This window comes from Panthera onca, chromosome B1, assembly GCF_046562875.1.
Source record: "Panthera onca isolate mPanOnc1 chromosome B1, mPanOnc1 haplotype 2, whole genome shotgun sequence".
Taxonomy (NCBI): Eukaryota; Metazoa; Chordata; class Mammalia; order Carnivora; family Felidae; genus Panthera; species Panthera onca.
Genome location: NC_138342.1, coordinates 6626645 through 6647532, shown reverse-complemented (window position 1 = coordinate 6647532; position 20888 = coordinate 6626645). Strand labels below are relative to the sequence as shown.

Below are 20888 nucleotides of genomic sequence, written 5' to 3'. Positions count from 1 at the left end.
CAGAAAGGAGCACGACTGGAGAGCGTGGGCAGAGAGAGCTCTTTGGTGGAGTTTTGCCATTGGGGCGGGGTGGGGGGCAAAGAAAACGGTCAGTAAGTGGAGAGGCACGAGGGACCCCGACTTGGGGGGGGGGGGTGTTCGAAGATGGGAAACGTGGCAATGTGTCTGTGTGCACGTGGGAAGGATGCATCTCAGGGCACGACGAATACGCCCAAAGCGAGGTTCTGAAAGGTTTGCAAAAGCTGCGGCTAACAGTAAAACCCAGGCGCTCAGGCTGCCTTAGAAATAGAGCAGCCATACGTCCCACTTCCGCCCAAATGGGGAGATCATGGTCCTCGGCTTGGGGGCTGAACCTGACACTCGGGAGAGGAGGGTTTGCGGCCCCCACCAACTGCCCCACCTTCCCTCGGCCCAGAACCCTGCAACGCCTGCCCCTTTGGACTCAGTCCTCAGTGCATGCAAAATACTCCTGCTGCTGATTCCTTTAGTTTTTATGAATCCCATGGGCCTAGAATCCACCGGACTCTTTCCCACCTCGAGGAATACTGTGCTTGAATCGGTCTTTCAAGAGAAAAATGTTTTTAAGTGGAGGCATTTATCTGGACTGGGACTGCAGAGGGCACCTAATAACTTCTGTCACCTGGCCCCAGCCTGTCCCCCCACACTAGCCCACCTGCAGAGACTTTGCAACTTTCCCTAGTCCCTTCCAGTGCCTGGCTGCTGCTGAAGAGAGCTTTTAAGGGTGCATACGACCAAAGAGCCCCGACACAGCCAGGGTCTTAAATCCTTTTAGTCTCTTAGAAAGACCACTGTCACCCGAGCTGGGTCCCAGACATAGACTGGGGGGTTGGGGGGAGTCCCAGTCTGGTTTTTATCCTAGTGAGCGAAGTTAGATCCCTTGATCTCTCTGTTCCCTGCCAATTCGAAGGCTCCAGCTTCTGCAGAGAGATCTCTCCCCAGATTGACTGGAACAGGGGAGTTCTCGACCCGGGCCGCACGCAGGAATCGCCCGGAGAACTCTTCCTGTGGAACAGCTCTGCTCCCCAACCACACCACCACCTCTGAGCAGCGGGCCTGGGCATCCGGGGTGCAAGCAGGTAGGAGACTTGGGCTTGAGGCTTGGGATGGCCAAAGTCAGGTACAGCTTTAAGAGCACGCACCTGCCTCTACCCTATCGTTGGCCGTCGGGGTGGGGACTTACAAGTGCTCACTTAGTCTTGACTCTGAAGGGTGGTGCTCCTCCCACAGGACGGCCTGATACCGTTTGTACTTATTTAGCAGTTACAGTAACAGGGACAGACCCCTAAATAACACACGTGGCAGTCATTTGACAGAAACAGGGACCACACATGATCCTGTTTCAAAAAACTTATTGAAAGGTCTCTTTGCAAGTAACAGCGTAATCTTACCGTCTTCTTGGCCACAGCGTCAGCGTTTGGCTCTCTGGGTTCTGACAAACCAGTGTCCAGGAATGCACAGCCTTAGCTTTCTATCCAAATGGAACTATGCTCTGCAATAAAAGATGGGGTGGGGGGGGATGGGGTGTCTGGGTGGCTCAGTTGGTTAAGCACCAGACTCCAGCTCAGGTCATGATCTCAGGTCTCGTCTTGTCTTGTCTCATGTGAGTTTGAGCCCCGCATCAGGCTCTGTGCTGACAGCTCGGAGCCTGGAGCCTGCTTCGGATTCTGTGTCTCCCTCTCTCCCTGTTCATCCCCTGCTTGCTCGCTCGCTCTCCAAAATAAATAAACATTAAAAAAATTTAAGATGGGGGGCACCTGGGTGGCTCAGTGGGTTAAGCGTCTGACTTCGGCTCAGGTCATGATCTCACGGTTTGTGGGTTCAAGCCCTGCATCGGGCTCTGTGCCGACAGCTCAGAGCCTGGAGCCTGCTTCAGATTCTGTGTCTCCCTCTCTCTCTGACCCTCCCCCGTTCATGCTCTGTCTCTCTCTGTCTCAAAAACTAAATAAGTATTAAAAAATAGTAATAAAAAAATTAAAAAAAAAATTTAAGATGGGATGGTGGGGGGCCTGACCTTGCTCCTTACTTGTGAGGAAGCCCTCACGTGTGGGTACACAGGCTGGGCTTGATTCTGCCCGCTGGTCACGCCTGCCTCGTCCCATCCCTGATCCTGGATCTACGTGGTCTTTCTTTCTCTCTCCATTACCATGAATGGAGTGAGCACCTACGTGTACCAGGCACTGTGGCGGGTGTTTTGTAAACATTAGCCCACATCTTCCACCGAAGTCCCCTTTGTCAGGGAGATGATAATCAACACCACAAAGCCCGTGTCGGTGAGGTTTAAGGTGAATGTGGTTGCATTTGAAAGCGTCTGTCTTCCTGAGGTCTCCGAAGAGCAGAGTAGACTTACACCCTTAACGCAAAGTGCTATCAGCTGAAACCAAAGGTCCCAAAGTCTGCAGTAACAAAACCCACAGGAAAGTTATAAAAATATTTTATTTAAATGTTAAGGAAAAAGTACGTGTACTTAAAAATGAGTAAAAGTGCCCATGTTGAACAAATGCTAGAAACCCAGTAAGTTACACAATGATAAAATCTAAAGTGGCAGGAACACATAAAATGCTTTCAAGTGGTCCTGTCACCTAACAAAACTATTATAAAAATGAGATCGCAATTGCAGAAGCTGGGTTAAAGGCACATGACATGATCATTCCCACATATACACACCCAGCGATCGCATACGATCAAAGGGCGAACAACTCTGCAATTTGGGGAGGACACCATGTGCCTATAATGAAACTCTGCTTAAATGTTCACACCAACACTTTCTCCGACGATTCATCAGACTGACACCACAAACTAATTATTTCTATTTTGAACAGAACATTTCTGAGTGTGAAAAATTCAGTAATCACTTGAGTGTGAGGACAGACAAACGAAATCGAATTTATTCTGATTTCAACCAGACTGCAACATTATAGTTTTTCCGAGGAAACCACTCACTTCCTAGATACGAGGACACGTTGTAGCACTTGTTACACCTGCGATGCTGCCAGCTGGCTGGGTGCTGAATCGTTCGCATCGAAGTGACATGCTCTTACACCTGAAAGAAAGCCAGCATTTATATTCTGAGTGAGACAGTCTGTCTTTTAAGCAGCTGGATTTCCTGTTTAAAAAGCACAGTTCAGGGGCGCCTGGGTGGCTCAGTCGGTTAAGCGGCCGACTTCGGCTCAGGTCGTGATCTCGCGGTCCGTGAGTTCGAGCCCCGCGTCGGGCTCTGTGGTGACAGCTCAGGGCCTGGAGCCTGTTTCGGATTCTGTGTCTCCCTCTGTCTCTGACCCTCCCCTGTTCATGCTCTCTCTCCCTCTGTCTCAAAAATAAATAAATGTTAAAAAAAAAAAAATTAAAAAAAAAAAAAAAAAAGCACAGTTCAGTCCACATGCCTGTAACGCTCTCTGGCTCTCCATTACCAAAAACAAACTCACGTCAAGGGTCGAAAGCTCCTGAACGTGCATAAAAACCGAAAACTGAACGGCGGAAAACGTAACGGTATCAGGGCGGAGGGGAAAAGCAGGACACGGGGTCAGATGAGGCTCCGTCCTGCGGTGACACGTGCTGACCCGGACAAAGGGAGAGACGCCAGATGGCCCCGGACAGCACAGTGTGCACAGGGGACTCTCCACCTCTGTGGGGCCACACACCTGCTAGTGACCACCTGCAGCCTGGCAGCGACGGAATTCTGTCCGTGTCTCCCTTATTTGGGTACAATGACTCCCCTCAGAACTCCAAAGGGAGCACAGGCTGTTAGCTGAAATGCACCCCAATCCTTTACTTAGTATGTTAACATCCACTTCTCTGGGCCTGTTTTCATGCCCGTAAACTGACACATGAAGAAGTTTTCCTCCCAGCTCCGAAGTCAGTTGCGTAAAGAGAGGGCCTATCTTGGCTTTTTCACCGTGTCCCTAAGCACGCAGAGGGAGTGCTCTCATGCATATTTATTTGATAAAGGAGTCGTCTGGTACTCGACAGACAGACCCCGCCGTGTAAGGCAGCAGGCCCAGGGAGGCAGTCGTCCGTGGGGAGCAAGAGATTCTGTAAGTAACACGGAAGGAAAAGGCTGATGGGTCGTCCGTCAGATTTTTAGGAGGCAGCCAGAACAGCTCGAGTGGGTAAAAGTGCCCGTTCTTCCTACGTTCCTGCTCCCTAACAGCAACCTAGCCAGTTGTCTGGTGTGTATCAGGTGATGGAAGCTGACCTGGGTGGAAAGTGACCTACTGTGGGAGCTTATCTACACCGTAAGGTGTAAATACGACATCTCTGAAGGGCGGGGTGCCTTACCCAGGAAATAGTCATGGAGAACTAAATTATGCAGAAGGGAAGGGGTCTCGGTCCCTTTCATCTCAGAGTTGAAGGAAGGCACAGTCGGTGAGTAGTCCGTCACTGCTGTGCCACCTGGAAACAGTCACCAAAGACACTGGTCCAGTGAGTTCAGTGTTAGAAAGGCCGTTCCAGGACTCTTACCTCTGGACATCACCCAAGGAGTGAGATCAGCATCACAACGCCCATAAACTGAGTGAACAACACCAGCGGGGTGAGGAAGGACCACACGTGCCACAGGGCAACGTTGAAGCTGAAAAGGATAAGACACACGCGGTTGGCCGCTCCAGCTGTAATCTACGCACGTACCCCGAGATCCCACTTTGAACTCCGTTTGGGAAAGTTCTCTTAGCCAGCAACTGTGTGTGTATGTCATGTTTCCCAGAGATGTGGTTTGGCCAGCACTGGAAATATCACAAACTCTTCAGAGAGCACTTGGGACCGAACCACTGAAGGTCCTCCCCCGAGAGCTGGCCCAACAGGATCCCAAGTCTCTCAAAGTCAGTGTCTGTGGCGGCACATCGACGACAATGGCTACAGCCTGCTTCCACGACCCGCACACTGTCAAACCATCAGAGTAAAGACACAGTTTCAAATAACTTTTTGTTAGAAACAGGATGAAAAACGTAATGACGTATAAGTTGCTATTAAATATCCCTTTGAGAGAAACACTGCTCCTGTCGCCAAGGTAAGAATAAGACAGCTTCTCAGTGCAAATGATCTTTATGGACTGAATTTGTAAGAGCAGAAGTTAATTAAATAGTTACTGGTTTCACTATGTAATAGTTTTTTAAACGGAACTTTAAACAACGGAACTTTTTAAATCCTACTGTTCTAAAAAAATAACCTTTCCGGGGCGATCTCACTCTTAGGATGTAAAACAGCACACCCGTGTACCCACATCACCGAAGGGTCAGTAATAACCACAACACAAGGTGATACCTGTCAATGCCCTCCAATTTCAATGACAGAAAATTAATCATAAAAAACATTCAATTAAACGGAATAGGCACAAAATATATGGTTTTTCCAAAATCCCAATTCAACTGACATAGAGAAAGGAAAAAAGCTAGAGGAATATATACAACATATAAAGAACAGTTGTTCTCTCTGGCTGCGGGATCATGGGGATTTATTTCCTTTGTGTTTTTCTGTAATTAACAGATTATTCTTCAGTGAGCAAGTGTGCTTTCATACACATTAAAAAAAAAAATCAGTGTTTTTTCATCGACTACCTATTAAGAAGAAGGATACGGATTGTGCCATTTTCCTGGTAGCAAAGCAGTAAGAACAACTGTAAGTCTAGCCACCAAAGGAGGGTAGGTTCAATAAACCTAGGTTATGTCTGTGTGATGATAATGTGTACAATTAAAAATAATGAGGCTTATCCAGGGGCGCCCGGCTGGCTCAGTCGGTAGAGCATGTGACTCTTAATCTTAGGGTCCTAGGTTCAAGCCCCGTATTGGGCATGGAACCTACTTAAAAATAAAATAAAATAAAAATAAAGAGGCGCATTTTTTTGTACCAATATGGACGAATTACCAATGATACGGCTCCGTTACAAAAAAAATGGACAATCACTTCGGGAAAAAAAAAAATTTCAGCTGTTTACTGCAATTGGAGATATGTATAACCTATAAGCCAGCAATTTCACCTCTAGAGACATGTATACACGCGTGTGCACACATACCTCCACCAGACACGCGTGCACATGCGCATGAGACTCACACACAAGAATGTTAAGAGCATCATGAACAACAGCACCAAACTGGAAACGATCCAGATGCGATCAACAGTAGAAGCGATGAACGCATTCAGTGATGGGACGAAATGCTAACCAGAAATGAGCGGCTGTGATACACGGCTCGGGTCTAACGGGAGATGGGGTGAGGCAGGATGAGACCGACACACTCGGCAGGAAGAAAAGCGAGGCTTCGCACACACTCTGTACAGCACCGTCTAAACTACAACCCCGCTCGTGGGACACGTTATCTTTCACAGTGAAGACAGCAGCTTTCTGTTTGTTCTGAAGTTTCGAGTGTGAGAATGATAAACAGGTACCAGACATAGCACTGCATGTGAACAGCCAAACATACAAGAATACGGAATACCTGAATCCATTTCTACGAAGTCAAAAAAATAGACAAAACAAAAACGGTACTTAAGAGATGCCAAAGAAAGCAAGTCCCACACGGGTCGGGACAGTGTCTGTCCATGGGCAGGAAGGAAAGCGCCCTGGCTGGGGCGGGGGGCGGGCGGAAAGGGATCATGGGGCTGGTACGGTTCTCTTTCTTGACCTGGGTGAGGGTTCGCCAGTGCAGTGGTTAACTCATTCAGCTGGACAACTCAAGTTGTCTCCACTTTCCGTATTACATTTCCCAATCAGCACGATGTAATTAATGAATTAATTTTTTAATTTACAGCCAAGTTAGCATATTGCGCCATAACGATTTCAGGAGCAGATTCCAGTGATTCATCCCCTACGTATCACACCCAGTGCTCACCCCCACCAGTGTCCTCCCTAATGCTCCTTACTTATCCATTTAGCCCATCCCCCCACCCACAACCCCTCCAGCAACCCTCAGTTTATTCTCTGTATTTAAGAGTCTCTTATACTTGTCCCCCTCGCTTCACATTGCAAATGATTTCAAAAGCAAAACGCAGAATATATACAGATACCACGTCAACATTTGTGTTTTAAACAGCTAAATGCGCGGGACACCTGGGCGGCTCCGTCGGTTAAGCGTCCGACTTCGGCTCAGGTCATGAGCTCACGGTTCGTGGGTTCGAGCCCCGCATCGGGCTCTGTGCTGACAGCTTGGAGCCTGGAGCCTGCTTCGGGTTCTGTCTCCCTCTCCCGCTTCCCCTCCCCCACTCACGTTCTGTCTCTGCAAAATGAATAAACCTTAAAAAAAATTAAAAAACCATAGCTAAATACGTAAAGAACGATCCTACTAGAAAGGGCCTCTGAGACTAGCAATGACAGGAGGCCATTTTCCCGTTTCTCCTTTTCTGTAAGCTTCATGCCCCGTACATCGGCACCTGATCACAACACGCTTTATTCCCCTGGTTGCTGCAAAGTTAACTCACCAGACGCCGGCCGCAATAAAAGCGGCAGTTGTCACGGGTATCAAGGCTGGATACTTGACGTCGTAATCTTCAATCCCGCGGCACCACTCCAGATAGAGGATGCAGTAACACGCAAGCGACAGGCTGATCAGCAGGAGGGCGCCGCCGGCCACGAACCAGCTGCAGAGACCAAACGACACAAGGGTTGCCAGCAGACTTAGCGCCTCAGCACGCGTCTGAAAAAAGGTTTTCACCGACAGCCTAAAAATCGATTGCTACGCAGATCAACTGGGCGAGGGGCCCAGAGGGGCCCACGGCTCCCCAACCCCCGCTTTCAGATGGCCTCTGTCGGGCGGGAGATGGGGTGACACAGGAGGGGTCTGGCAGGTGCAGCAGGAAGAAAGTGAGGCTCGAACAGCCGTGCACTCCCCACGCTCCACAAACCACCACCCGAAGCACAAGTCCGCTCGTGGCGCCGCGTCTCCTCTCACGACACGGCAGCTTTCTGTCTCTTTCTGAAGTTTCGAGCGGGAGAGTAAGAAACGGGTGCCATGAACTCCTCTAAGGTAAGGAGGCTTTCTGGGAGGACTGAAAATCAGACTGGAAGGTGGTTACCTCAAACTGCCTCTCGGAACAGATTTCTGAGCGAGACACCCATTTCTAGAATATTCCCAATCTCCCTCCAAGGGGCAGTGTCTTTTTCCTCACTTGGAATTCTACCCCAGCGCTGACTCAGTGTGGGTGAGGCAGCCTCCTTGGCCCCTGCTGGTTGTGGGAGGTGGCCAGATTTGGGGAACGAAGCCCTCTTCCTGTCTCCCAACGTCTCCATTCTCTTTCGCTTCTTCACGGAGAGAAGACGGGGGTTCCATGCAGACGAGAGAGGGGTCATGGGGGTCTGGAACAGTCACAGTCACACAGGCACCGAGTACACTTCCAGCCATGGCAAGCTTCCAGGTTCCTTTAAGGCACCGAATGACACTGCAGTGCTGGGATCAGTTATGAGAGGCGGGATAGCTCAGTGGTTGGAGCGTGGCCTTCCAAATCTGCCTGTCTGGGTTTGAAGCTCAGCCCCAGCACGACTAGCTTTGTGGCTCTGAGCAGGTTACTTAACCTCAGGGTGTTCTAGAAACGTTAGTAGGACCTCACAGAACAGCTGCGAAAATCACATAGCACTCTGAAAAGTGCTGCCCCATAGCGAGCAGCATTATTCCGCTGGTGTGATCGATGGAAAAAATACCTCCACGTTCCTCCTTCGGGGTCTGCAGAGGCCTCTCTTCTGCTACAGTGTCATTCTCAACAGGGGCGATACTGCCCCCAAAGGGAAGAAATCCTCCTCCTCTTTCTGTATGCACAGAGAAACTCCCGCAGGACGTTACGGGGTGGGTAGGAATGAAACCTCTCACGGAGGCTCCTCGGGAGGTGGCAACAAAGGTTGAGGAACACTGTGCCAGAGTCACGGTGACCTCCTTGCTCGGTCAGGATCCTTCCGTCTGTTCCAGGTTTTAACTCCACCTGGAACGCTGGTGCGGCTACTGCGTCCAGATATGGCAGAGGACAGAAGCAGCTGGAAAACCCGCCTGAACCAAAACGCGACTGCAAGTCAGAGGCCCTCCACCCTGGCATCGGAGTCCCTCGGCAAGGTTGCCAAGGGAAGCCATCTTGCCCCCGGTTTCCCAAATTCTGACTCGGTGGGTAACGAGGAAGAGCCTGGGTATCTGGGCTTGTGATTTCCGTTGTAGTTTTAACCAGCAACTCGGCTCACACACACGACCAGGATTTTCTTAAAAACTGTGATTTCCAACCCATCACCCATCACGCTTCGCTTTGTTTGTTAACATAGACCTGTGTCTCCTATCTCTGAACATCGGCTTGCAGCCTTGCGTAGATTGGAAGAACCCTAATGCCTCGAGCTTCCGAACTTGGGGGCTAACGGCAGGGCAAGAGATGAGGAATCACTTCAGGTAGATTTGTAAGGCGGCAGAAGGCAGCCCGCAACCCCTCTTGGGTACGGCCCTCGTCCGACGGCCGCTCAGACTCCCCACTGCTTACCGAGGCCCTTGGCAAGAATATAGTGCCACTCAAAATCCTCAGCCTTTGAGTATCCGTTCAGGTCTTTTGTCTCTAAGGTGATACTTTTCTGAGGCCAGGCCGGTGACTTCTGTGTCCTTCTCCTGCCCCACAGCCCCGGCTCTGCTACGGGACAGCGCGGGCTCCTGGGCAGCCCAGTGACTACGGCAGGTGCCCCCAACACCTTAGAGGTGTAACCAACCGTCCCTTAGCTCAGCATTTCCTTCAACTAGAGAGAATACTTAAAATAAGGAGACAAAGAGGGAAATCCTCCTCTCTCTCCTAAAACCTCCAAAAGGCCTGCCTCCCGAGGCTGGGCTGACTAGGTGCTCCTTCTAGGTGTCCCACGGCATCCTGGGCATATGCTTATAGCGTGCACATGACCCATTCACCTGTCTTGGCCTGAAAGGGGCTACCGGGGGGCTGGAAGTGTGCTTTCTTGATCACTGTCACCACAGCCGAACACATCTCAGGCTCTCATGTCGTATCTGAATAACAAAGAGGCCGCTGCTCCCGGCAGTGTGCAAAACAACTACTCATCCTCTTTTCCCAGCCCAGGATCTACACCGACTGAGAGACACATAGGAGTTAGGCCGATGACGTCAACTGTCAGCTCTGTTACTGACGGAGCTGCAGGAAGATGGCTTTGGTGACCAGACGTGCCACCAGGTTCCAAGTTGACATGAAAACCTAGAGACCCTCTCGGGTTGGGGCTGCCCCCAGAAATGACGGCACAGAAAGACAGACCAGAATCTGGGCTTCCCACAGACAGCTGGCTCCCAAGAGAAAGAAGGTGCCTTCGACACATGGCTGGTTCTTCATCCCAAATTCGGTCAGGGAAGGGGCAAGCAGGGTAAAGGGCAGGAAGACAGGAGTGTTTAAGGAAAGTTCTAGCTCCTGGCATTAAGGCAAGAGACGAATAGGCTTTTATGGAACAACTGAAATAAGTCCCATATGCCTCCTTTCTCCTGAATGCATGCTCTGTGCACCTCCCGGCTCTCCCTCCCGCAGTCAGCATCCGAAGGCCTCTGAGGAGAAACTGTGCGTCACCCCCATGATGACACGGGATCAAACGGTCCTATCCACACCTCTCTAGCCCTGCTGGTCCCCGTGCTCGCATCCTGTGCAAACCACCGCTCCCAGTGCCAGCTCAAAGCTCACCAACGTCTCTCCCTCTTGGCTCTGCTGTGTGGGGGCCTCGAGAACACTCTTCAACATTCAGTGAGGACTCAGGTACGATTCACAACCTTGCCCCCCCCCCCCCCCCCATCAATTCCTGAGATCATACCGAAGAGATCTTAATCCTCATGAATGACGGACAATTTGACATCAGGCCTCAAAGCTCCCGACTCCTCCTCTGAGTGACGTCAACCCTAATTCAATCACTCCCCGTAGTTACTTTGTTAGCTGTAACTATGCTCTGCAAACAAACTCTGAGGCCCGGTTCTCACCCGCCAGGGTCCTCGCTCCCTCCTCCCGGTGCTCCTGCACTGTCTTCAGACAGACTGTCAGAATCTTTCTTCTTCCATTTTTTACACATGGATTAGGTTCTTCTTAAATTCACTACCTTCCCCATCCTCCAACACACTTGTGCTGAAAGGCATACTGAAGTACTTTCCAGTTTCATCCGTTCTGCTGTACGTGTCCCAAGCACACACTCTCTTGGTCACTAGTGACCTTTGTGTCACCAGTACCTCCAACACCGTGCCTGGCAGGAAGTAAGAGATTTCTAAGCATTTGAAGAACGCAACTCACAAGACACTATGAGCGATGAGACGAGGGCGCTTAATTACGAAGCAATGAAGCTTTCTCACCTATTGGTGTGGAAGTTTTCTTTAACGGTTTTAAAGAAATCAACATAGTAGGTCACAACAATGGATGCCAGAATCCAGAATCCAGAATGGATGTTAAGTCTTGGAAGAGGTTTCTCCTTTCTTTCAACAGCGGTAGAGACTTCTGCAAATAAGGAAGATTTCAACTTATCAAATTACCATAAATTTATGAGGAAAAAGAACACCTATTTTAAGCCGGATAAAATAATTTCCTAGAGCTTTCCCAAAACCAGATTCTCTCCAATTAGAGAACAGATTTCTTCTGTACAGCCACCAAAACACGTTTATATTTGCAGAAATAATTAATAGGAACCTGCTATAAAACATATTCAGTATAGTCAACTTGTTCCCCCTAAACGAATTTAAAATCAAATTTACAATATTACCGTCTTTTGGAAAGAAAGACACCATCTGGTAGTATAGGAATTTTAGTATCATGTTTCATATATTGCCTAGGAAAGCAATTAGTCTTGTTAATTAAGAAAAATGGAGACAGCAGACATTAGAGCACAAAATGGACTTGTAATTTCCCCCAAATACTTTTAACTACATATTTTAATTATTTCAAACAAACACAACCTTCTGAGGCAACGGCAGGGCACAGCGGAGGTCTAGTCCTGATACAGCACTGTCTAGACAGGTGATGGACAAATCAAATTTCTTCCAGTTGAGACCCAATCTGAAAGAATAGGTGGCTGGGGTTGGGTGTGATGAGTTATTTCTAACAAATTCCCCAGAGGAGTGACATGCCCCCCCACCTCTTAATTCTCGTGAGAACCTTTGGTATACATCTGAGACCCCCGACCTTGAACAAACCATCTGAATCCCCAGGAGGCTTGTTCATAATACAAATTCTGGGAGACAGCCTCAGAATTTGTAAATAAGAATGCCTGGGCATGATGTTTTCTGCGTTTATTTTTCAAAGGGTAGTAAGTGCACGATTTGCAACATACAGGGCAGAAAAATCTAAAATGAACTCTCTTTCCCCTATACTTAACCCTAGTTTTCTCAACCCCAAAGCAACTACCAACACCAACTTCTATGAATTCTTTCATACTCTATGCATTTACAGGTGAACACACATCACACGTTACCAGGTCTGTGCCCAAACGCTGGTACAGCGGACTTTGTCCTGCGCCTCCCTGTGAAAATCATCCCCACAGGGCGAAAAAAGTCTGCCTGCCGTGTCATGTAGGAGTACATCCAAATGTATTTAACCAGCTCTCTGCTGATGGGCAATTAGACATTTTCAGTCGCTCGCCACTACGAGGAATGCTGAGGTTAAACACTGTGCACATACGTCCTCGTGTACTGGTACGAGTATGATGCTTTGGTAGATTCTTAGAAATACAACCGGATGGTATTTTTTATTTAAATAGAGAATGCCAAAGAGGTGTCAAACCAGCTCTCCTGGGAATCCTGAAGCGCAGCTGGGATGAAGATGCGCGGGGCTACGCGATCACTAGGAATCTCTCAGGGACGCTAAATACCCGACTTGCAAAACGGCTTGGCAAGCCTTGAATAAACGAAACCTGGTCCCTCCTGCCAGGACAGGGCTGCGGGAGGTCCGCGGGGCCGGCCGTTTCCGGGCGCCTCGACTCCGGACACCTCAGCGCAGCTCGGGGCGCGCCCGGGGGGAGCGCCTCACCCGGCCCGGCGTAGCCCTCGCTGTCCAGCGGGGCCTCGGTGTCCCGCGGGAACAGGTACCGCCGCCGGAGCTGCTCCCGAGCCCGCGAAGCGTCCATCTTGGCAACGCCCAGAAGCGCGGCGGAAGTGACGTAACGACCGGAACTTCCGCCAACGGCTCCCCGGCCGAGGTGCTCGCTGCTGTGAGGGGTGGAGCCTATGCAGTCCGAGGTTTTAGTTGGTGAGACTCTAGGGTGGGCTCGGCTTCTCGGCCTCAGTGCTCAAGTACGCAAACAGGATTTGAATTTGAAAACACTGAGCCTGGGCCCGGCGGAAGGTACCCCCAGCGGATTCCGACCTACGGAAGCCTGGGAGGACCAAGCTTCCAGAGGCCGCCGAAAGTGTGCCGGGCAGGGGTGCGAGGCTGTGCGGTGCCTCCTGGTTCCCCCTGGTTCCCTTTGATCTTGGCGGACGGAGCCTCCCCTGGCTCCCCTGTGTCCAAACTTCGTAGTCTCCGGCTTCTTCCCTGCTCCAGGAATCGCCCAGCTAGACTTGAAAGGGTCCAAGGCAGCCGCAGGACCTGCTGTACCTGCTGTACCTGCTGCCGAGCCTCGGGCCTGGCCCCTTCCGCTGGGATGGATGGGCTTGTGCGGGAGATAAACCTCTCCGCGCCTGTCTCCTCTTTGGCACCGCGGGGGTTACACCTGCCCATCCCTGGATCTGTTGTGAGGTTTAAGTGGGAAGCACCCGTATGTGGTGCATGTTAACCCCCGTCTTCTGAGTCTGGAGAACTATAACCCCGCCAGGAACATGGGAGACAAGTTTGTTCTGGCCCAGAAAACTGCGTTTTCCCCTCACTCTTGCTCATCGACCGAAAAAGACTGTCCCTAACTCACGATTTTTCTCCGTCAGTAATCCCGTGAATTACGGTCCTTCCCCTGCCCTACGTGTCACGTGTTGAGAAGTTTGGGGCTCAATCATTGAAACGTTTACTGAGCACCTGCTGTTCGCAGCAAACTGTTAAGACACCATGCTCCACACTAGAGATTAACATGAGTAAGACATGACGTTGCACTGGAGGAGCCCTTGGACCAAAGATGACCCCAGAGACCTACCACCGCCTAGTTTAGGGCTTATAAATGTAGAGAAGAGTTCTGTTAATTCAGTCAACATTTTCCGAGCCGCTGTACCTGCTAAAGTGCCGAGGACAGAGGTGGGTTAGAAACTCGGGGAGGAGACGATTTCAATACGAGGCCATAATAGAAATACTGTGGGGGGGGGGGGGGGAGGGTTATGGGAGCACCAAATAAAGGGCGGTGTGCTCTGCTGGGGTGTGTGGGGAGCAGGGAGAGTGGCTTGAGGTGAGTTGAATACAGGAGTGGATAGCTCGGTAAGCCATGGAAGTCAGTTTGGTAGGCACTCTGGTATCTTCTATATGTTATGAGTATTTGCAGAAGAGATGTAATAAATATTCAAGAAAAGAATGGCAAGTTTCTGCCGGTTCATTTCTTCAGCCTTTCTAGCAAACTCATAGGAGCAAAGGATGTAACAGCTGGGCAGATCATATGGCCTGTCGACACAATACCTCCTTTTTGTTTGGTTTTGTGTTGCCTTTTCTTTTCAGACTCCTCAAGAACCAGGGTTCATCAGCTCAAAGCCACCTGGGGTCTTTGCCCTCCCGTCTTCTCTCTCTTCAAACAGGGGGTTTGAAGCCTTGTCAACAGGAAGTGACTTCCTCGTATCACATACAGTCTTCTGTTGATTCTCTCCTTGCAAAAAGGTCAGTGCTGGGTCTCCCTTGTAACTGAATATTCCCCGGAGCATCACAGCTATGCCCGAGTTTCCATATGTAGTACGTTCAGGTCAGATCTGGTTTCCCCTTTGATGGTTTCAGGGCCTTTGTATTTGGATCCGAAATCCTTTTAGCCTTCTTTCTCGGGTGTTATTAATGGCACTACTGCTTACCGTGTTGATGATACTCAAACGCAGGTTGGAAAAGGTCCAGTGTTTAATGACCACATCTTCATTGCTGGGGCCATTTAAATAAGTTCCTCAATGTGTGTTCTGTGTACCCTAATAACAGATAACTGATAACAGAGTGCTACCAACCGGGGGATCTCCTTTTCAATGTCAGTTACTTATGGGGAAAAATGAAATTGACTGTGACCCTTCCCAGCTCTCCTTAGTAACGTGGTTAAGTCCAGGGTGTTTACAGTCTGTTGAATCCCGGCTCCATCGTGATGGGTCCTTCGGCAAGTTATTTTATTGTTCTAAGTATCAGTTTCCTCATCTGTGACACAGTAGGTACCAGGACAAAGATTCGTGTGTACTGATTGCTTAGCCTGGTGCCTGGCACGGAGTGTGCGTTCAAGCAGGTAGTTAATATACACTACTGCTAATGTGTGCTTCCCAGGCCTTCTAGATCCTGCTCACCTCCTGGTCCATTCGTTATTCCCTTCTCCTTGGGCCCCAGATAGGATTCTTGTGGCCATTTTCCTTTTGCTTGCGCTCTCCCACCTGAGCGTGGGCAACAACCATGCCTTAGCAGCTCCCCAGAGCCTGGCAGGTAGCAGAAATCCCATTACCCAGTTTTCAACTTGACCCTTGATCACAGCTAACTGGTCTTCACTGCAGACACACATCCCTTCCTCTGAGAAGCCCCTCTCCCTCCTTTCTGTAGTAGTTCTGCAGAGTCCTCACGAGGCCGACCCTGTCCTAGCGGAGGACACAGGGCCCAAACCAGACCCGTCAGCCCCTGGGACTGAGGCTGGGGCTGCTGGGATGGTAAGCTGTGAGGTCAGTGTGGCCTTTGGGGCTGGCACCATAGAGACCCATGGAGGAAGTCCGCCTAGGGAGGAAGCTCTGAGATGCACGCCAAGCCAAGAGGTAGCATTTTTGATAGCACTGTTCCAACTCCTGACTCCAGCCAAGGCCTGGTTAACCTAGTTAAGAACACGAGCTCTGAGGGTGTCTGGGTGGATCAGTCGATTGAGCATCCTGCTCTTGATTTTGGCTCAGGTCATGATCTCACGGTTCATGGGATGGAGCCCCGTGTTGGGCTCTGCACTGACAGCATGCAGCCTGCTTGGGAGTGTCTCTCTCTCTCTCTCTCTCTCTCTCTTTCCCTCTCTCTCTCAAAATAAATAAATATTAAAAAAAAAAGAGAGAGAGAAAGAAAGAACATGAGCCCTGGAGCCAGCCACCTAGCCCTGGCGTTACTGACTTTGCCATTACTGGCTGCTTCAACCTTGGGCAAGCCACTTCTCTTCTGCCTTAGTTTCCTCACTTGGAAAAGTGAGTTAAGAATGGGTTACGGATAGTATCTACTTCATGGGATTGGGTAAAGATCAAAGTCTTGATAACATGCACAAAGTGCTTAGAACAGTGTCTGACCCAGAGAGAGCTCTCGATAAGTCCTACCTGTTGTTATGAATCCATTGCTGAGGCATCACAGATTTCTGAGCCAAGAAAACCAAAACTCATTTTTATTATTTTTTGCAGTTTATTTATTTTTGAGAGAGAGAGAGTGCGAGCAGCAGAGGGGCAGAGAGGGAGACACGGAATCCGAACCAGGCTCCAGGCTCTGAGCTGTCAGCACAGAGCCCGATGCGGGGCCCGAACCCACAAACCGTGAGATCATGACACGGGCTGAAGTCGGACACTCAACGGACTGAGCCATCCAGGTGCCCCCAAATCTCATTTTTAGAGAAACGAATGCCGTTTAAGTGGTTTTGTGTTACCTGCAGCCGTGACAGCAGACTAGAACAGCTGTGTTCTCCCATCAGGCCACGTGCCTTCCCCACTGGCCCAGAGATGGTGAGCACGTCCAGGAATGAGCTCATGCAGAAGGGAAGTCAGTGTGAGTCTGACAGCGCTGTGCCGCCCCAGCAGAAGGGAAGCCCCCGGAGAACCTCTAAGGACACAGGCAGTGTGCTGTGTTGTGGGATAGGGCGTTGGGGAGAATGGTGCAGAAGCCTCCCCAGGCTGCCAGTGTGTCGGGCAGCAGGGAGGTGTTCGTCTTGAACAAAAGATCAGGACAGGGAAAAGGACCGTTCCTCAAGCTAGAAAGAAAAGGAGGGGGTGGCGGGGGGCGGGGGCCGGTACTGGCCTAGAGTGGGAAGCCTGGGAGGTTGGAATCGTGTGAAAGCGTCCCCAAGCACTCCTGACATTTCCCGATGTGTGGCAGTTTGGGAGGAATGTTTGGATCCGTTGTTCTGTGCAAGAAAAATCTCTTGTATTAATTGCTCACATTTAAATTGAGACTCATTGGTCGGGGGGCACCTGGGGGGCTCAGTCAGTTAGGCGTCCGACTTCGGCTCAGGTCGTGATCTCGTGGTTCGTGGGTTCGAGCCCCGCGTCGGGCTCACCGCTGACAGCTCAGAGCCTGGAGCCTGCTTCAGATTCTGTGTCTCCCTCTGGCTCTGCCCCTCCCCACTCGTTCTCTCTCTGTCTCTCGCTCACTCACTCTTTCTCAACAGTAAATAAATAGAAAAAAAAAATTTTTTTTTAAATTGAGACTCACTATCAGGCTTGCTCACCTAGAGAGCTGAGGTGCGTCCTGATCGACTACCTCCCAGATGCCCAGAGTCCTCTAGGCTGTTAACGCCAGTCTCGTCATTGACATGATTCGAATCATGCAGTGCCTAGAATTTGGCCTGTTAATGGTGTGCATGTAATCTAATAAAACAAACTCATTTTTTTTTCCTTTTAAGGAAGCCCCATATATATTTTTTTAATGTTTTATTTATTTTTGAGAGAGAAAGAGACCACACAAGTGGGGCAGGGGCAGAGAAGGAGGGGGACAGATGATCTGAAGTGGGATCCACGCTGACAGCGGTGAGCCTGATGTGGGGCTTGAACTCACGAACCGTGAGATCATGACCTGAGCTGAAGCCAGGCGCCCAACTGACTAAGCCACCCAGGCGTCCCCCCCCCATATTTTTAATACAATATTTTGTGTCATATCATCATGCATTTCCAGTAAGTAAAGAAACTTAGATGCCCTAATTTATTTATCAAGAAGCTGTTTCTTGAAAGCTTAGATAGAAGAAGGGATACAGGATAAATATACTCAGAAATCCAGTAACCACAAAGTACATAAATTGCATAAAACCATGAAAAAGCCTTTCTGGTCATGTGATCCATTGTGGAAACCACTTGGAAATCCCTGGCCTGGACAGTTTTTTAAAAAGCTTTACATGGAATATATTTATAATGATGAGCTAAATCATTAGTGCTAAGAAAAGGCAGGTGGAAACGAGGCAGGGGAGGGGTCCTGACCAAAGGAAAAATTTGACCAGGAGAGAAAAACTAAGTTCTCAAGGCGACACCAGAGTTCAGATCCTGATTTTGCTATTTGCTATGTGACCTGGGGCAAGTCACTTAAGCTCTCTGCATCTCCTCATCCACGAAATGGGTACAGTAACACCCCCTCCTAGGTTTGTTGAAAGATATGTGAGGTGGATAGATACGGATACAGCGGCAGATATAAAGGGCTTAGTGCTGTGCCCGATGTAGAGGATGAAGACTCCGTAAAAGGGAACCCCTGTTATCGGGGAAGGACAATCTCGGCAGCCGGGAAAGGCAGCCTGGGAGTGGTCAATACCAGTGGGGCGGCAGCAGCTGGTAGCTGGGCAGCCTTAAAGGGGTGAGCCTGGTGGCCTTCCCGTAGGAAGAGGTCAGACTGTGGAGCGGCACAGACTGTGGATGGCCGACCGTGACCAGCACCTTACATTCCCTTGATACAAGGATTAAACCATCCGTTTGGTAGTTTCGTTGGAATTGCTAATTGCAGATCCCTAATTTGTGAGAGCTGAAAGGCCCCCCAGCTGAGCTCGGGTCTCTGCGGGTAGCCTTGCAGCTTATGCGATGGAGCGTGGATTTGAACCCAGGCAGGTTTGGCCTCAGAGCCTGAGCTCCCATGCTGAACGGATTCTGATGACTCAGTGTCTCAGGACATAAGCTGCAGGGAAGTCAGAGTGCCCGGGGCTCATTCTTGCCAGATGCTGGCTCCAGGAGGGGAGAGTGTGGTGACCCACCTGCCCCTCTCCCACCCACACGCACGGCAGACATTGCTAATCAACGGCAGCGTTTCTTACCCTCCCTGAGCGCCAGGGGAGGGTCTCCAAATCCTGAAGAACCCAGAAAATTACCCCCGATTGACTCGTGTGAGCGGGTCAGATCACATCTAGTTGCGGTACCTGGCGTGGAGTCTCCGGGCCTGCCAGACGATAGTGCAGAAATGCGGGCTGGGGGTTGCTTGTGTGCTGGTAAGAATCTGCCTGTCATTCCTTAAGAGACTCAACACACGCGTCCTGATGTTCTGAAAGTCCCAAAAGCACATTTTGCACAGAGCCCAGAGGGAGCTCCCACCTCCCCCCCACCCCCGCCCCCCACCAACCCCAGGAAAGTGGGGGTGTTACAGGGCGGTGCTGGAGGGTGACTCCTCACTCGCAGGGGGTCGTTGGACTCCGTACCCCTCCTTGGGCATCACCCCCAACACCACGGCCACGGCCCCTGAGGAATCCTCGCGTTAGACCAAACAAGAGGGAGGAAACTCCAGCCTTCCAAGATTGGCGGTGGAGAGCGGGTGGGGAGCACCTTTTGCGAGGCCACATCACGAATCACAGCCCCCGGGGCTCTGACGAGGCTGGAAGGAGACCTGGTACCAGGTGCGGACACAGCCGGGCACCGGGGGCCCTCGAGATCGGTGCCTGCGGTCGTGACAGTGGTTTGGAACCCCCGGTCTCCTTAACCCACGATTCTCAGACTCTTTCAACTGTTCAACCATTGAACAGTCCCAGAGACTTCTCTCAGATCGTGGGATGCCAGGTGCTTTCGTGGAATATCATGACGTGGATGAATTAGGTGCAAAATAGCCGAGCGCGGTAAAAGTTTCCACCCACTCTCCTAGCATCTGAGCTAGAATCGCGTGCATGGTGACAAAAGCCAAGAGGCTTAAGATTTTTTAGGCAGAGACATCTTAAAATTGAAAACGTTTTGTTGCCTTTTTTTTTTGTTTGTTTTTTTCTTCTGACACCTGGAAGAGGGATCGCCATTTCCATTTTAGCTATAAAATAGCTCTCTGTTCAGGATGAAATTGGTCAGAGCAGGGCTACCCTATAACGTTACCATTAACATCCTGACGCAAACTCGATGCCGGGTCCCCAGAGCAGTGCTCTTGGAAACTACCCAGGGGAGCTGAGGCTTTACCTACCTTTGATCTACGGTGGGGAAATCTAATATATGGGCCACCGCGAGCCTGCAGCCCAATTCGGCCCGAGGTCACCAGGAAGGCAGAGCAGCAAAGGTAATGTTTCAGGAGCTCACAATACCCGCTCTGTGGCCAAAACAAAGGCCTGACCTTCCGAGCCACGTCTGACCTTTCAACTCTGACACATGTATTTACTCAGCAATTACAACTTAAACTACCAGAAGGGCAGTTCAGTCATTTATACCAAAGGGAAGGAATTAAATAAAGCTTTCCTGGATCCCGTAACAAAACAGCTGGGCCGAGCTTTGCACTCAAAACAAAGAAACTTCTCTTGCCACCAGTGGATGTGACTGCTTTGTACCCAAGACAGAGAGTTAGAAGGCGGGTCTGAGCCCAAATTGCAGAAGTTGGAAAACCTAATAAGCGGGCTGAGCAAGATCTTGAGTTTCTGTAAATGCTAAGAGGGCAGTGGTAGATTCTGTAAGAGGCAGAAACTGCTGTGCCGCCGTGACCTCACTCAAGACCAGTCTGCTGTGAGAACTTGGAGATGTCGTTCTCTACAGCGTGATAATCTGGCGGTGACCCCCAGGGGCTTTACTTAACAGCACGGGATAACAGAGCCGTTTGGAGAAGAGAGACACAGAGATGGAAGTTTGCAAGGTGCCAGACCTCGGTGCGCTTTCGGGCAAAGCCAACTCACGTACCCTCATCCACTGAGGGAGGCCGTGGAAACCGGTGAAAGCATC

General features: G+C 50.3%; 1 protein-coding gene and 1 long non-coding RNA gene across 2 annotated transcripts in view; one reads left to right on the top strand and one right to left on the bottom strand.

Annotated features, from left to right (window-relative positions):
• Window positions 1-2436: 2436 nt before the first annotated feature.
• TMEM128 (transmembrane protein 128) lies at window positions 2437-13089 on the bottom strand. Its single transcript, XM_060655449.3, has 5 exons — window positions 12952-13089; window positions 11286-11427; window positions 7426-7584; window positions 4480-4588; window positions 2437-3061 (listed from the first exon to the last, which is right to left on the bottom strand). Exons 1-4 carry the CDS (start codon window positions 13046-13048, stop codon window positions 4489-4491), a joined length of 498 nt encoding a protein of 165 aa, XP_060511432.3. The 5' UTR covers window positions 13049-13089; the 3' UTR covers window positions 2437-3061; window positions 4480-4488.
• Window positions 13090-13110: 21 nt separating this feature from the next.
• The window catches only part of LOC132692723 (uncharacterized), a 14983-nt gene continuing 7205 nt past the window's right edge, over window positions 13111-20888 (top strand). Inside the window, exons 1-2 of the long non-coding RNA XR_009616544.3 lie at window positions 13111-14142; window positions 14554-14709. This is a non-coding gene — a long non-coding RNA (uncharacterized LOC132692723). The remainder of the gene's footprint in view (window positions 14143-14553; window positions 14710-20888) is intronic.

What these genes read in the sequence shown, in the direction of transcription:
- TMEM128 (XM_060655449.3), bottom strand. Translation starts at nt 13,048, where the DNA reads ATGGACGCTTCGCGGGCTCGGGAGCAGCTCCGGCGGCGGTACCTGTTC. An exon ending in CGAGGGCTACGCCGGGCCGG is followed by an intron (nt 11,428 to 12,951) that starts GTGAGGCGCTCC and finishes CCTTATTTGCAG; the next exon opens with AAGTCTCTACCGCTGTTGAA. An exon ending in TTTATTGCGGCCGGCGTCTG is followed by an intron (nt 4,589 to 7,425) that starts GTGAGTTAACTT and finishes TATCCTTTTCAG; the next exon opens with CTTCAACGTTGCCCTGTGGC.